Source organism: Thunnus thynnus, chromosome 8 (genome assembly GCF_963924715.1).
Source record: "Thunnus thynnus chromosome 8, fThuThy2.1, whole genome shotgun sequence".
Taxonomy (NCBI): Eukaryota; Metazoa; Chordata; class Actinopteri; order Scombriformes; family Scombridae; genus Thunnus; species Thunnus thynnus.
In genome coordinates, this window is record NC_089524.1 from 23262325 (window position 1) to 23278904 (window position 16580).

The 16580-nt window shown below is 39.7% G+C and overlaps 1 protein-coding gene across 6 annotated transcripts in view; it reads left to right on the forward strand.

The window, feature by feature from the left end:
* The first annotated feature begins 275 nt into the window (after positions 1 to 275).
* celf5a (cugbp, Elav-like family member 5a) overlaps positions 276 to 16580 on the forward strand; it is a 191546-nt gene continuing 175241 nt past the window's right edge. For 5 of the 6 annotated variants that reach the window (XM_067597287.1, XM_067597289.1, XM_067597288.1 and 2 more), the window contains exon 1: positions 276 to 1628. In XM_067597287.1, the coding sequence (XP_067453388.1) occupies positions 1271 to 1628 (358 nt within the window). In that variant the 5' untranslated portion in view covers positions 276 to 1270. Of the gene's footprint in view, positions 1629 to 13745; positions 14900 to 16580 lie in introns of those variants that run through there. The other variant, XM_067597292.1, reaches the window with a different exon arrangement.

The window sequence follows — 16580 nt, forward strand, 5'->3', positions numbered from 1 at the left end:
GTTTAAGATTAAGATAGACTTCAATAATCTGAATGTATCATTTAAGCCTTTTGATAGACGTACATTTGAGCAACAGTATAAATACCAGTAATAGAAACTTTTCACAGCAGCATTTTGACTTGTCATAGCAGGAAAAGCACAGGTGGAAGTGAAAACATCAACAATGGCTCAGTTCAATTCAAATTTCCAAGGAAGTCATACCAGTGAACCATCATGCACTAAACTAATATAGTGAATTACTAAAATTAAATGGGATTCAGTCAATTTATGTTATTAATTGCACCTGTGCTTTTCCTGCTGCTGCTCAAAATGTCTGCTGCTGTGAAAAAGGTCAGTTTCTCTGTGTCAATAAGCCTCTGTGATTTACACACTGATAATAGACAAAATGGTTATTCTCAGCATCCATGTTGATCTTGACATCCACATGACAATTTATATCATTGTAGTTTGGGAACTGATAGATTGTTACTTGAAGACCTACTTAATGTTTTATGTTGAGAAGCAAAGAAAATAACTAAAGACATTTACTCAAATACTGTACTTTAGTACAGGTGAGGTACTACTTTAATTCTGTGAGGCTTTCTAAGTTTTTCCACCATGTTTTACTTTACATCAGCATTTAAACTTCTACATAAAGTAGTAAGACTCTGTTGTCACAATAACTGAAACAGTGTAGAACAACTTCTGTACACATTACTGCCAATACTTGATGTTTACTTGTATTCAGCTAAATCTTTAAATGAAGAGTTTTTACTGCTTTTTCACCAGACATTTTGACATGTCACAGTATGAAAAACATTTATTAACTTCATGATGGTTGTCACGGTTACTGAGACACTTGAATAGAAAGGAGTCATTGTTAAAGTTATTAGTAACACTTGTGCTTTTCCCACTATGACAACTCAAAATGTCTGCTGTGAAAAAGGTCTTATGGAAGATTTTTTGGCAGCGTTGCTTCTTTTACTCAAGTAAATGATTCTTCCTCGACTGTTGAGAAGGAAACTATTTTACAAACAGGTACAGATAATCCCTGCATGCTTTTTGTCCTAAATTGAAGTACTTGATAAATGGCACTGGGTGTCGCTCCAGAGTGTCTAATATCGCTCCTGTACGCTTATTTCACAACTATCACCCCCTTCTGCCTTGTGCTGTGTGTGTGCGTGTGTGTTGTGTGTCGGATAGAAAGTCAGCCTGGTTTCCAGCTGAGTGCTTGCTCTCTCACAGTGTGTGTGTGTGTTGTCATTATTATCCACTCTGCTCCCAGCTCAGAATGGCCAGATTCACGCAGACTGAAACAAGAAGGCAGCAGCATCCACAGCAGCCCCAACCCGCTCACTCCAGCCTGGTTTTCACCGGACCGGGGGCACCACCGAGCCAACAACCACTTCTACTTATCCCACATCAGCGCCAGTACCCTCAGATCACATTTCCGAAACCCATGAACGGGTCAGAACCCATTTCAATTCATCCGGAGAGCGGCAACATGAAAGACCAAGATGCCATTAAGCTGTTTATCGGGCAGATACCGCGGAACTTGGAAGAAAAAGACCTGAAACCCCTGTTTGAACAGTTTGGTAAAATCCACGAACTGACAGTTCTCAAGGACCGATACACCGGCATGCACAAAGGTAACGTGTCGCCCCTCAAATGGCTGCGAAGCCCCCATATAGCTTCATAATTGTTTATTATTAGCTGAACCTTTTCAACCGTGTTGAAATAGTAACGCAGAAAGTCTGGCTATGACTCACTTTTTACATTTTATCAGCTTAATCCACAAATCATTTCAGTCTACTGTTCCAAACACTTCATCACTATCATGAGCATCAATGCTTACATATTTTCATCTTACATTCATGGGCTTTGGCATTTTGTCCCAATTATGACTGTTTTGCTCATAAAGCAGCTTCTTATTCATTTTTAACAACCTAATATTTTCTACAGCCTTTGTATTTCCATCTTGATTTCTGATTACGCGGGAAATCAACATGTAATATTGTTAATATTCTGATTTTATTTATTATTATAAATGATAGGGTGGCAAACTGTGTTGGCTGCGTTGTTTATTTTATTTTATTTATTGGAATTGAACAGTATTTTCTTAAAACGCTCCTAAGTGGGGCAGAGGCGCTTGGAAAGGATGCATTTTTAAAGAGCCTCCTCTTGCCAGTCCCATCTTTTACGGAGGGGCGGCATCATTTATTCATCCACATGCTTTCTTTAACATCTTTCCATGTGCGAATGGAGCTTCCTGGGTGCAAAGCCGACACATGGAAATCAGTTCAATACCTCGATGGCTCAAAAGGGCGCATGAAGTGTCATAAGATGACGGACGTCTCCACGGAGAGTGGGCAGTGAAGCTGCTGCTGCTGCTGAAATGGAAGCTGAGGGAGGCAGAGGGTGTAAATCCACACCGCTCACTGTACACAGTGACAACTTCCACCTTCCATAATGAAGTTGGTTATCAAAGATATATGGCGGAGATCACTGCCTGGGTGGGAAATTAATTTCATAATACGTGGTCCCCCTTACAGTCGATCACGCAGTGTAGACGTCATCATCATCATCATCATCATCATCATCATCATCATCATCATTATCATCATCATCATCTTCATCATCTTCATCATCATCTTTGCCCATCACCACAACACTTGCAACCAACTTTAAATTTCTCGATTACATTTTATTGGTATTTTATGTAGCCACTGTTGAACAAAGACCCGCTAAGTAGGTGTGTATATAGGTTGTAATAATCTAATTAATAATAAGCTTTATTCTTTTGTAACAGTTATGGTTTAATAAGTGATTTAATCTCTGTGGTTGTAAGACTGTCCCGTCAAAAACAGCCATGACTATCATTTTGTCACAATATTTTGGTACATAATTAAAGAAACCTCTTTCTAAATGATTATAAATTGAAGGAGATCCTTTAAATGAAAACGTGTACACAAATATATGTTCTTTATTGTTTATGTGCATGTCCACTCTGAAATGAGCTGATGAAAAAATGTCCTTGCAGAGCGTCTGTGATCACATTTGGATCACAAAATGTCATGTTTTGGTTCATGAAGGCCTCATGCTGGACAGACTATTAGATGAAGCTATAACAGCATCTATTAGCCACATACTTCATGATTCTACAGTTGATATTGTCAGCGCACAGAAGGAAAGACTTTTTTTTCAGTATAGCACTCATTTCCCATTCATCAGTTTGTGTTTGTGTGTGCATGTGTGTGCATACATACACTAAAATGTCATTGCCCCGTGTTGCATAATGATTGCAGTATTTAGCTCTGGAGTGATTGTCACCTCATCACTGTGTCCGGGAAAAGACAATTCAGGCTCTTAGATGTATTTGCATCAAGAGAAAATAGAGTTTTGATAGATCTGTATATAATTCAAGTGAACTAAATGACACAATTACAACTAATAAAAACAGTTGTTCACTATTAATAACAGTTTAGCATAAATATAGAAAATTAATTGCACATCTAGATTGTTTTTCACATTAGAAACTTCTTTTTGTCTGTTTTCATCATCATATTACCATCACTACAATTGGTTTATTACATCATCCTTTCTGCGGTGGTAAAATAGAGCAACTAAAGTAAATTATTTTCATAAAATCTGTAAATGAGATGCAAAGCTTTTATTCAGTGAAAGTCTGTGTGATGTCTTCCTCAGGCCCCTTGTCAGTTTGAAATGTAAAAGTCAAAGTCAAAGAAGATGAGTAACAAAGTGAAATCCCTTTTTATAAAAGTGTATGACATAAAAAAAATCCATCCAGTGAACTTTTATATCCATTTCATATCCATAAATCATGAGGGTTTTTTTTCCTTTTATTTCTACTAATTTGATAAATAACCAAATAAATCTAAAACATTAGCCTGTTTAAATGCAGGTAGTTACAAAAAGTTAACTCCAAATGTATTATTCAAAGTGAATTTCTGCTCATATTCATTAAGTTGCAAACTGTTAATTTAGCTTAGATAAGTATAGTTCAGTCAAATTAAATGGCTTAGAATGTAATGAATCCTTGCCACACAATTAACAATACATAATCAAACATTAATATGTCAGTGATCTCTGATGAGGTTATTTTATAGAAAATTATGTTATTAAGCTAAAAGGATTATGAAGTATGGATCCTGATGGAAACAGTAGAACATCACCCTCAAAAGGACACACACACACACACACACACACACACACACACACACACACACACACACACACACACACGCACACACTATTTTCATCATACTAAGCATTTGTAGTCACTGCAGTTGTTTTGTCATTTTGATTTTCATTTCATCCACATTGTGCTTTGTGTGTTTATTATTTCCTCTTTTCTTATGCAACTATTTTCCCTCCGTGGTAATCCATGAGGGAAAACATGGAATTAGTTTGTAAAGCGTGATAATAATGCATGGCCATAATAACTTGACTCAAGAGGATTAGCAAATGTGCATTGTCTGAAGCAGCAGTCTCTTGGGTGATCAGCTGGTTGCCTCCCTAAACAGTGGCTGCCTCTGCCAATTAAAAATTCAGTCTAGTCTGCCTCTTCAAATGATTAATTCTCCCCACGCTGTCGATGTCCTGCCAATTATTGTCACCCAATTGGTATTAATAGGTAGAGGATTTCCTGATGTTGAATTTATCACAGACTGTGAAAACTTCTCCCTTTGGCTATAATTAGCTTCCACTTAAAGCACATGCAGAACATACTTGCATGTTGATGTGTATGTATATATGCAGAACCAAGGCTTTAATCGTCTTATTTGTGTCATGTTTCTCATGTGTCAAGGTTGCTGTTGTCACATTTTTTTTCTTTGTTCAAAGTGACAGCTCTGAATTCTCTGAAATTGCTCATTTTGTCAGAACAGACTATATAATATGAGTTTGGCTGAGATTGAGAAATCTTCCCTCAGTTGCAGTTAAGTAACGTGTGCTCAAAGAAAAGATAAAGACAAGACAGAAAGATTTTTGTATCTGCAGGTGTGATTCAGCACAGCAGACAGACAGACAAAACAACGCTGCTCCAATCTGCCAGCCGAGGCAGCCTGGTATCAATAAGCTAGTGTCGGGTATCATTGTGTTAATGCATTTATAAATGGACCAGAGATATTGCCGTACACCCCATCCAAGCAGAAGCACATTCAATCACAGAATAATCTAATGAAATATTTATTCAAGTTTTTATTTTTTTTCTCCCTCTGAGCTAGTCTGATAGATAGCGCTCCTCTGTGGTTTCCCCCCAATAAAAAAGAGAGAAGGAGAGAAACAGGAATAGTTGGAAAAATGCATATGCATAGCACCAAACTGACATAGTATTAATATGAAGCTGCCCTTTCCTATGTAAAACGATACTTGAAAGGCAGTAGCATTGATTAAACTAAGCTCTGGTTTGTTAAAGCCTCTCTCTCCTCTTTGATATGATGGAGTGTGAGTGCACGTATACACGTCTCCATATTATATGAGCCTTATGGAAAGTGTCAAAGATCACGGCACTGCTGTAGGACAGCATCCCCCCTGAGGAAACAGATGGGATAAATTCACTTACAGACTATAAACAGAGCTGTAGAAGTGGACATGGATGATACATACACAACACTGTGTGATGATATTACTAATTTAACAAACAGACATCAGTGGACTTTGTGCTTTTATCCCAGGGCTTTTGCCAGTGTGACTATTGTATGGTTGCTAATGAAATCAAACATGAAGTTCTTAAGAAGAAACTAATTCCATTTCAGTGCTGAGAGTGTGACTGCCGAGACGCGGGAAAAGCTATTCTCAGTCTCCTTGCAGTTTTTTGCAGCGATTTGATTTAACAAACAAAGAATAAAATCTTCTGTCAGGGCCAGTGAGCGAAGGCCACCGAGCCAAGCTAATGCAGTAACAACACTCGCTTCACAATCTTTAAACGCCTGTAAATATTGTAATAAGCAACAGGGCTTTCCTCATAAAAGATGCAGCAGCTCAACTGGTACTGACAGGCGCTATGGGTCTTGACTTCAGGATGAGGAGAGCTACCTCCCTCTCCTTTCCTCTTTTCTTTCTTCTTTGGTTTTCCAAGGAGATTGCCAATCTTAGATGCCGACAAGGCCGCGCTCTGCTGGAGGTTAGTGTCCACACACCGAACTCACCTGGCTTTTATTCTGTCTCCGCTTCTCCCCTTAATCCCCGCCCAGGAGAGCCTTTCAGATGGATTGATTTCCTGCGCCAGTGCAACATTCATTATGGCTTGCAGTATATTATGCTTTCAGTATGTTGGAAGTGCGTTATTCTGTGACCTTTCAGGAATATGTTTGCTAATGGTTGCCTGGAGCGCGGACAGACATGGGGAGATGCACTGTGAGATCTGAGGGGAAACATGGACCAACTTCATCACTGAGACACTCGTTTATAAAAACCTACAGTACATGTGTTTTCCATTGAATAGAATACATGTTTCTCTGTCGTGATTTGTTTTACATTGTGGGTTTTTGGTGACAGTGTCACAGTAGGAGGCATGATGATAATGGCATAGGTGTTTGTGATTTAAGACACTGTAAACAGGTTGTTACTTTTACATTTCTCACTTTGCTACTTTTAAGTTAATACATTGCTGTCTCGGCTTGGTGTTTGCCTCTTGGAGTTTGTTAGTACAAATGTTTTGATGATATAATTGTTGCTGTGATATAATAGCATCCCAAAATTTTGTTCAAAAAGTATTTGGACAATTACCAATTAGTTATTCATGGCAGCTAACATTAATTCAGGCTAGATATATTATTATACTGTATAACATTATTATGATAATTAGTACAACAAGATAGGAAGTATATTTGAACTCATTAGAAATTTGCTGATATACTTTCGTCTGCCTTTTATGACTGTGCTGACAGTATTTTCAAAAATTTAAAGAGAGGACGTGGGTTGTCTTATTTTTGGCATGTTGCAGGTCATATTTCTCTTCTAAAGGTAGAGTCGATAGAAGTGCACCGCCTTCTCGTTCATGCACAAAGGTCACAGCTATTTTCTTAGTCTAAATAGAGGGGAAGCCTATCTATTTTGTATGGGTAGCTTAACAAAGTGCCATTGCCTACAGAGCAGAGTGTGCTCTTATAAGGGGGGGTTATAAAGGCACAGAGGGGGAAAAAAAGGAGGGAGGGAAGGAGGAGGAGGGGGTTGGTGGTTTCTGTTAGAATAGCATGAGCTCTTTAAAGTTGTGTTTGAGCCTGGCTGGGCACAGATTCATTTTAGAAGGAAAATGAAATAACAAGGGAGAGGGCAGAGAGGAGATTTTAATGCAATGTTTTGTGATAATCCCTCTCCATTTTGGAATGGTTCAGGAGAACTCATGCGATAAAGCCTTGTACAAGCCTGGAAAATAATAAGTTATTTGTCTTGCCTTATAGTACTGTGCCCTTGGAGGGCTCGCTAACCCCCATGTTTTGGCCAAAAAACAATCACAGATTAGTCAAGCTGTCACATCTCTCTGATTGCCAAATGGTTGAGCCGATGATGCTGGTGTGAATGAACAATGCATGAATGTCGTACATGTATCTGCCCGAGAGTGCGCGCAAACACAAAGCAGCGGGGATATGACTTAGCACTGTCACTCGATCCGTCTCTGTCACACAGCCCAATGTGACGGAGAGGAATTGGACAGGGAGGATGGCACATGTATGCAGCAAGACCCACAAAGCAAATGACAGACAGACACATGGGCACAGAACAATGGATGTATGGACAGATGGATAAGTGGAGGGGAAAAGATAAAGTGTTTGTCAGAGATGCAGAAACAAATGGTCGTTTTTATCCCAAGGCAGTGGGAGAGTAGAGTGATGGCTCAGCTTGGGACATGCGGGATACCTCTGACAGGTTGAGAGCTGTTTGGGCACTGGAGGGTGGGAGGGATGTAGGATGGAGGAGGAGGAGAAGCAGAGGCCAAGTTTGGTAGATGTGTAAAATGATCACCTCACTTTTGCTGCTGCTATTGCTGATACAGCTACTGGTCTGAAAGGTTTATTTTTTATAGCTTTTTTTATTCCTCAATTTCCAATATAAGCAATAAAAATGCTCTTATGACAACAGAATAAAATATGCTAAAACTGACAACATAGTCTACATAACCTCCCCAAATGGTATTTATGACAATGGTAAATAACACTTTCACTGTCAAGCCCCTTTTTCCTACAGATATTAAGCAATCCCCAACTTGGGATGAAGGCACATTTTAGATTGGAAAATGTCTACGAATGCTCAGGTCCGTGAGGGATGTGTGAAGATACATGCTGCTCAGCACGGTTATAAATAGAAATTCTGTGGTATTTCCGAAAATAGGTTAAGCTGCCATCGCTGCACTGCTGGCATGACATCACTGATTGCCTGCCAGCCTCCCCCCAAAAGACTGCTCCCATACTGTGCTCAAAAGGAGGGAGAGAATGAGGGAGAGACAGAGGGAGCATATGTGGGCGACTGTAGGGCCGTATCCCCTTCATTCCCCCCCCCCTCCTCTCACACCCCATCCTTTCCATCACGCGGCCATCTCTCCCCTCACTCCTTCCATCTATCTTTTCCAGTGAAGGAGTGACACTGTAGCTAACAGTCTCTGTGCTTTATTGCCAGAGACACAAAGTGGTCAGAGGCTTTGTACTGGAGATGTATCACATTTACATTTTCAGTGTGATACAAGCAAATTGAAAGCCAAATAGTGCAAAAGAAACTGATGAAAGATGGAATTTGTGTTTCTTTTTTGATGATCAAATGTTAATTTGGTTGGGTATGTGGACTTTATGTGAGTTCCAACATGGCAGCCATTCTGTGGTTCACTGTTCAACGGTAGATCTGGCTTAATTAAAAAAGACTACTCAAATTAATTAATGGCTGATGGGTTGTCATATCTGTTTCGTCTGTTAGGATACTATTCAGAATACTATCTATCTATCTATCTATCTATCTATCTATCTATCTATCTATCTATCTATCTATCTATCTATCTATCTATCTGTTAATCATTTCTTGGTTGGTCATTAACACAACAGTATTTCTGGAATCCTCTAGGCTGAATGTGGTTACTAGGAAATATACGTCAATGCAATTAACACCCTGGTGCCTGCTTGTTAGTCAGACCATTAGTGTTAATTATTACTCCTCTCCACCTCAGTGGTGACATGAGATAAATAAATGAAGAAAGCCAGGACAAGGACACAAAGCTGTATTTTTTTTGGCATGCCAGGCATAATTAACAATATGTGTTTGGAATACAGCGTGCTATGCTCCATTCAGTGTATGCACTGAATGGAAAGAACAACTACATGAAGCAGAGTACTCATTACAAGTTTGTTTATAAAGACATGTGCAATGAGTGTTTCCTCTCAAGTTGGCCTGTATAAGGAAGAGGAATGTGTACATGTGTGTGGTTTTTCCTCCTCCTCACATGTCTTTCTTCCTTATCCCTATTTCAATCACTCCATCCAAGCAACCTTTGGGCCTTTGAAGTGCTGTCTTTAAAGGTATCTTTCAATTTGTAGAATCAAAGTGACAGAGAACCTGATCCGTTTCTCAGTAGCCAGTCAGTCTGCAGCTGCCAGTCATCTATGATTGTGGCTTTGCGATGATCAATTGATCTGTCTCAAAGGTTCAAATGCTTTTCACCTTTTGAAAGAGGACAAGCATTGCAAGGGATATCACATCAAATATGCCAATCGGTTTCATTAAGTGAAGACAGTGGAAACATGGTGTACTGTGTTGTATCATATACAGTAGTAGCCAAGCCAAGTGAAAGCAATTTTATTATTTCCTTTTGCCTGGCCTTGTTTGTTTTTCCAAGAGGTTGTTATAGTACATGAAGAGGAGGAGATGCAGTTTTCTGACTTTGACTGGGGGGTTGGGGAGGGGGGCTCAGAGAAACTTTTATTGATTTTTGTGTAAATCCCCTGGCCGGAGCAGACTTGTCTGGGGGAGGGAGGGACGGCGGGCTAGAAAGACAGGACTTGGCAGGTAAACTCCCGTTGCCCTCCCAGAAGTAACACGGCAGGAGGCAGTAAGTGTGAACCTACACATTATTTACAGCTCTGTGAAACTCCATCCATTAACAGTGTCAATTAGCTTGCTCATCAGGGATGCTGGCCACTAGATGTATTTATAGATCTGGCCCTGGCTTTACAGTTTTTCTCAGTTGCTTTGGCTCAGTTCTCAGATGACATTTGAAGAAATAGCATTTCTCATTCTTTGTTACCATTTTTCAAATGTTTTAGCACACATAGGAAGATGACTAAGTACAATTGTCTACAATGTGTACAATTGTGGTTGTGTATGTCTTTGTGATCAAAATAGATTGTTTCTTCTCAGTTGAATAGGTTTTTTTCTCAAAAATATTTTAGAATTCTTTCATTGTGTAAATCATCACATGCAGAATAGTCCATCTAATTGTCAATATCTGCCGAGCCAGTGTTTCATGAATTGCATCGATGTGGCATGGTCGTTAAGTCTGCTAAATTGATAAATTTGTTGTCAGGTGAATCTCTAACTTCACTTATGAATGAGGAGTTTCTCACATCTTAGATCAACCAATGGCACGTGCTGTACAGTTAGCTTACAGGTGTAAGTCAAGAGTATAGGTATTGTAAAACATTTATAGTGCTTGAGGGCAACAGAGTTACTGCAATTTGTGAACATGGAGGAGCCTGCTCAGATGAACATTGGAGGGGGCAACGGAGGTGTAAAGTGGATGTGTAAAGTATAAGATCATTGACCACAAAATCAAATGTCTTTGCTTGTTGCAATGGATGCTGCTTATGATGACATGACATGTGAGATCGATGAGAATCTGTGGCCAAACAGAAGGAGTGACAGGAGGTCCAGTGATTTCCAACACTGTAACTCTATTTTGAGAATTGCAGGAAAATAAAATTACATGCACATTACAAGCAAATCTAAGTTATCTTTTGCTTTATAAAGTGGAATGTGAAACCTTGTACTCTTGAAAACAGCATCTGAAGAGTATTCACTTTGACGCACAATAGCAATCAGTTAGCTTTAGAAAAATAATTCTCTGGTACAGCAGGCATTCAGTTTCAGTGAAAACATGTAGGACAAGACTGTTTGGAAATTAGGAGTTGAGGAACACAATTCCAAAGTCCAATGTCATTCTGACAAAACATCGAAACATTTTGAAAAACCTTGGTTTTACAAACGTGTCATTTTGGTGGCAATGACTTTTGACTCTTTGACAATAACTTTGACAATAACTTTGGATGAGTTACAGCCTTTTAACTATATTGTTTTGCTGCACATATAAGTTGTTTTGGGAAATGCATCTTCAGTGCTGAGAACTTCTGAGAAAATCTTTTCAAGTACTGGGAAAATCTTTTGAGAAATGTGTCAAAGCAATTGAGAAAAACTGTAATAGCAGAGGAGGGATTTAGTACCCACATAGTCTACAAAAGCCAAGGCTTACTGTAAAGGCTACAGTACAGTGGGAGAAAGTGCTGTATCGTAAGTGTTACAGAGCCATATATTGAAAGAGTTCTGGCCAACCTGGGGATGGGTGGCCTATTGCAATCTGTCACGTCATCTCCCAAAGCTGCACCTACCGCCAAGCAGTATTTCCTTAGGAACTTTATTAGGAATGACTTGGAACTGTGTTACTGTTTTCAGTCTTCTTAATGTTAAACCTACAATATGTAGTAATACGTGCATGTTAATTATAGAGAGAAATACTATACAGTAGGACTATATGTGGCACCACTTGTGCCCAGAGAGAACTATTTAACCCTCGAGCCACACAATAGATTACGAGTTCGAAGGTGTCAAAGTCTGTCTCCTGCTTTGTTATGATGGCTTCTTTGCCCCAGTATTGATCCTGAAACATTGGCAGAGCATTTCAGAAAGAATTTATTGCATTTGTCACACTCATTAGGCATTGCACGCTGCACCATCACACATATACACTCTATAAGTACACACATACATCCACACAGGCAAACAGGCGGTCCTTTGGGATGTGCTGCCTATGGATCTGTTTGACTGCTGCTTGGAGGCTAGTGTAGTCTATGTGAGTGAGTAGCAACAAATCAATGGCTGAGGTCTCCTACTCAGGGGTCAGAGAGGATACCAGGGAGGGTCCGGGGACTATTTTTTGCCCTCATGATGGACACCGATGCTCCTCTGTGCTCTGCAACGTTCATCCTCCCCCAGCCATTGCTCAAGGTGAGGTGACGATGGGAGGGGTAGTGAAAGGAGAAATGGAGGAGGATTTGGAGCTGGATGCAGGAGACATGAAGGGATGGAGTGATTTATGAAGGTGTGATGGAAGGGTGTAGTCAGGATCAGGAGATGGTGACTGAGCACAGTCGTTGGCTCTCTTTAAGGTGGCTGTCTGACTTAATTAAGGTTTACAGGTTACGCTAGGCTACTGCTTATATTACAGCACTCATTACAAGCCCATTAGGCCTGGGCAGAGAAAATATTGTTGTCAGAACAATGAGTGAGAGCATTTTGTAAAGTCCCTGCCAACTCCATGCTCCAGCTCTTCTTTATTATACCTCTTTGTCTGTCCTCCCTCAATCTGTCCTCCTTCTCCCTGAGCATCAGCATGATTGTTTGAGTGTGTGAACAGATCGAGGATCTTTTTTTCAAAGGTGAGGGAGTGATTATATGAGTTAAAAGCTTCTCCGAGACCAGACTGATTACCCCCCTCACGGTCAATCTGCGCCACTGAGCCTCCTGCCTCCCCGGCTGGCAATGATTCAGGTCATAATCACATTGTATCAGTGCTGATGATGTGTGTTTCAGCTTCCGACCCCTCTGAAAGGCTATCAGTTCCTCCGGAGCCCCACATGGCAGTAAATGAAGTAAGCAAGTAATCTACCCACAGTGATAGCATTTTCCAAAGAGTGCAAATGATGTGTGAGGGAGCAAGCGAGGCTGCTGCCAGGACTGGCTCGGTTTCTGCTACCTTCACACTTTCTGGCCAAGGAAATGCCACATTGAGAGCAAGTTCACACTTTTTCATTACACTGGGGCAGCTTGGCTCCTCTGGGGCAAGGAGATGGAGAAAAGGGAGCAAAGAGGGTATGAAAGGGTTAGTGAAAAGAGAGCTTGTGTTTAAGCCAGTCCAGTCTCCTAAGAATTGCATTTATATTTGACGAGTCTGCAGTACACGATTTATGCCCAATGCCGATGTAGTGGCAGGATGTTCGTCTTGAGTTCCTGCAGTTGACGTCACACCCTGTAGCAGTCAGTTGTCATAGTGGCGGACACAAATTAATCTCTTCATGGTCCTGCTACAGTTTATAAATATCATTAACTGCTGAGGTAGTTAGTTTCTTGTGAAATGTTATCAAAGAAAATTTCCATGCTAGACACTTGAAATTAAATTAACAATACAAGCAATCAAAAAACAAAGCATGGCTTACTGTAGAGTTGGAGGCCCATGGAGGTCACAGGTCTTGATAATTGTGAAAACTTACAGATTTGATTAGCTGTGCTTGTAAAAAATCAAAATATATTTGCAGAGTTACTAAATAAGATAGCCTACTGGTTTGAGAACATCTGCCAAAGGACTGCTGTTGAAACTTAGCTGGCTGACTAACACTAGCACATTTACAGAAATCAAAATAATCAAATAATATCTATTTCACATAAGATGGTATATATTATAAATAATTTAAACAATTTTAATTTATTATTTTGAAAATATATATTTTTTAATGGCCTTGGTAGCTCAATCCAGATGTGGCAGTTTAGGTGTCACCTGCATTTCTACAGTATATCTTATCATTGTATCAGATTTTCATAGCTAAGGTGAGACAGGTGGTCAGTGGGTGGAGACTAGTCCAATTTAATCACATATTCAGGAAAAATAATGAATTAACCATTGCTTTTTATGCTGGTATACCGCGGCAGATGCAAGCAGCAACCTCCGGGGCTGAAAAATGAAGCCAATGCGGAAGTGCCAAAAACTCGCCTTCTATCTAATGGCCATCAGGGGGCGACTCCACCGGCTGCAAAAAGAAATCTGATTGTATGGAAGTCTATGAGAAAATGACCCTTCTTCTCTCTTGATTTATTACCTCAGTAAACTGTTTCCTAATGAGTTTATGATCTCAATTGGTAGTTTCAAGTCTTCTTCGATACAGCATGATTTTCATTTTGTAAATTATGGTCCCATTTAGAGTAAAATAGACGATAAAGCAGCGTATGCTTTAGGGCGTGGCTACGTTGTGATTGACAAGTCACTACCACGGCGACAACGTTGCTTATGTAATGTAACCATAGGCCTAACTGCTGCTATTTCACAGTGTGTTTTCAGTTTACTAAAGTTAAGTGTACATTGTGATCATCTAAAAAAGTCTTGTTCAGCGTTTGGTTTTAATAAAAGACGCATCAATGAGTCGGATGATCAGTTTTTTCCGGTGAGTACATTTTGTTTTAACGATTTTAGGCCTGTTTTTCGCCAGCGGAAATTAGCATTAGCATTAGTATTATCACTGTTAACCAAAGATTGTAAATGCACCGTGCTAACCATGCTAGCAGCTAGCGCTATGGTGAGCGCAACCCTCTCGTCCAAATACGGTCACTTCTGGCTCCAAAAATCAAACATGGCGACGGCCAAATCCCAGATGGCGATGGTCAAATCCAAGATGGCAATGGTCAATCTCGAAACTTCAAATCACCAGTTCGCAAACCAATGGGTGACGTCACGTTGACTACGTCCATATTTTTTACAGTCCATAGGTAGATGGCGACGTCACCACAGCAGGTGTAGACGATCAAAAAACATTAGCCAATCAGATTACATGTTGGAGTAAAGTGTGCGTGCTAGTCAGATGTTAGCGTTACGTACCATTGAAACGAAAAATGTAGCTGAACGATAAAAAATACAACATGAGCCGTCCTTAAAACAGTGAGTATTCATAGCAGTAGTTAAATATGAAGAGTAACAGACTTCAACTTACTAACTTATATTTATACACAATGGTGGGCCTGAGGGTCAAAATAACATTTCCGAAAACACATTGACTTTTCAGAAAACACGACATTTCAGAAAACACAACAACATTTCACAAAATTGAAAAGGTATGGACAACAATTCTTTTTTGTGATTGGATAGAATCCAAGTCAATCAAGATTGGTCAATGATAACCTACTATAGGAAATAAACTCCCATGGATGCACTGACTGGCCATAAATGAGTGGTGTGCTACTGGGCTTTTGCCTTCATTGAAAAAGCTATCAAGAGAACCTGTCTGCATTCAAGCTGATGTAAACCAGGGGTTCCCAGGCCCCGGTCTGCAGACCAGAACATTTAGTACCAGACCGTGAGGGAACCATATCATTCAGTTATATAAGTTTGCAGGCTGTTATAGGCTATTTTGGGGGGTAAATACCTTGAAATTGGCACAGACTGTGCTGCATTTTCTGCATCACTCCCTGTCATGCTATTGCATGACAGGGAGTGATGCAATGGCATCTCTCTCTCACTCTCTCTGGTGCATCTTGTCTCGCTATCTCAGCATCAAGACGTATTGTCCCAGGCCAAATGAAATGTTGTGTTTTCTGAAATGATGTTGTGTTTTCTGAAATGTCATGTTTTGACCCTCAGGGCCACCGCAATATACTTTCTATACTTTATTATACTAAAATTTACCTGTTTACTAAATGCCTTCATGTGAAAACTAGTAGAACCCCAAGCTGGTGAGTGTAACTTTAGCTAAATGCAGCTCACTGTTGTAATGTAGCCTAAATTGAACAAAAACGTTGCCGGTAAGCCACTGAATGTTTTTGATAAAGCAACATGTAACATTCAAGGTTTTGTCACTGCACTGATGTGGTGAATCTGATTAACAAAGAAAAAGATAACAGCTGAATACTGTTATTATGTTGGTAGATTTTAGTACTTAGTTTGAAAGTTAATTATTTTAAAGCTTATTGTATTGATTGATATTGCTATTTATATTTTCCAAGAGTATTGATTTCATGCTTATATTCCTAATAGTCCTGCGAGGTAATTGATTAAGGATAGTTGGTTCTGGCTTTAATTTATTCAAGTCAGGTATTTTGATTTGATTGATGTTGATGGCAAGCCTACCATGTCAAGGGTGATTTTATTACCATGGTGACAGAGCACAGCACCCCAGCGGTTACATGAATTACTTTCATCCGGATTCAGCAGTTCTTTTATTCACTGACTCATTTTTGGATTGAGTGAGGGCCAGGAATGTGTACATTTTGGGGGCAAACAATAATTTTAAAATCAGTTATCTTAAGGGGGGAACTCCACTGATTTAACACATCAATATGATCATTTGTCATCATCATGATCATTACATACTACTGTATATAATGTTAGTATGTAGTAGGAACTGGGACACAATCGGAGTGTTAGTTGAATAAGTGCCTGAAACAAGTGCTTAGGTATAGTAGGATAGAGAAACAGATGTGTGTGTGTGTTGGTGTATACATAGATTTTTATTAACAGGACTATAAACTTCACAAACCAATTAGCAGATTATCCTACTGTTCTGCACCAGACACACACTAGACACAGACTTGACTAAGACACAGTTTTGGTAATGGAAAGTCTG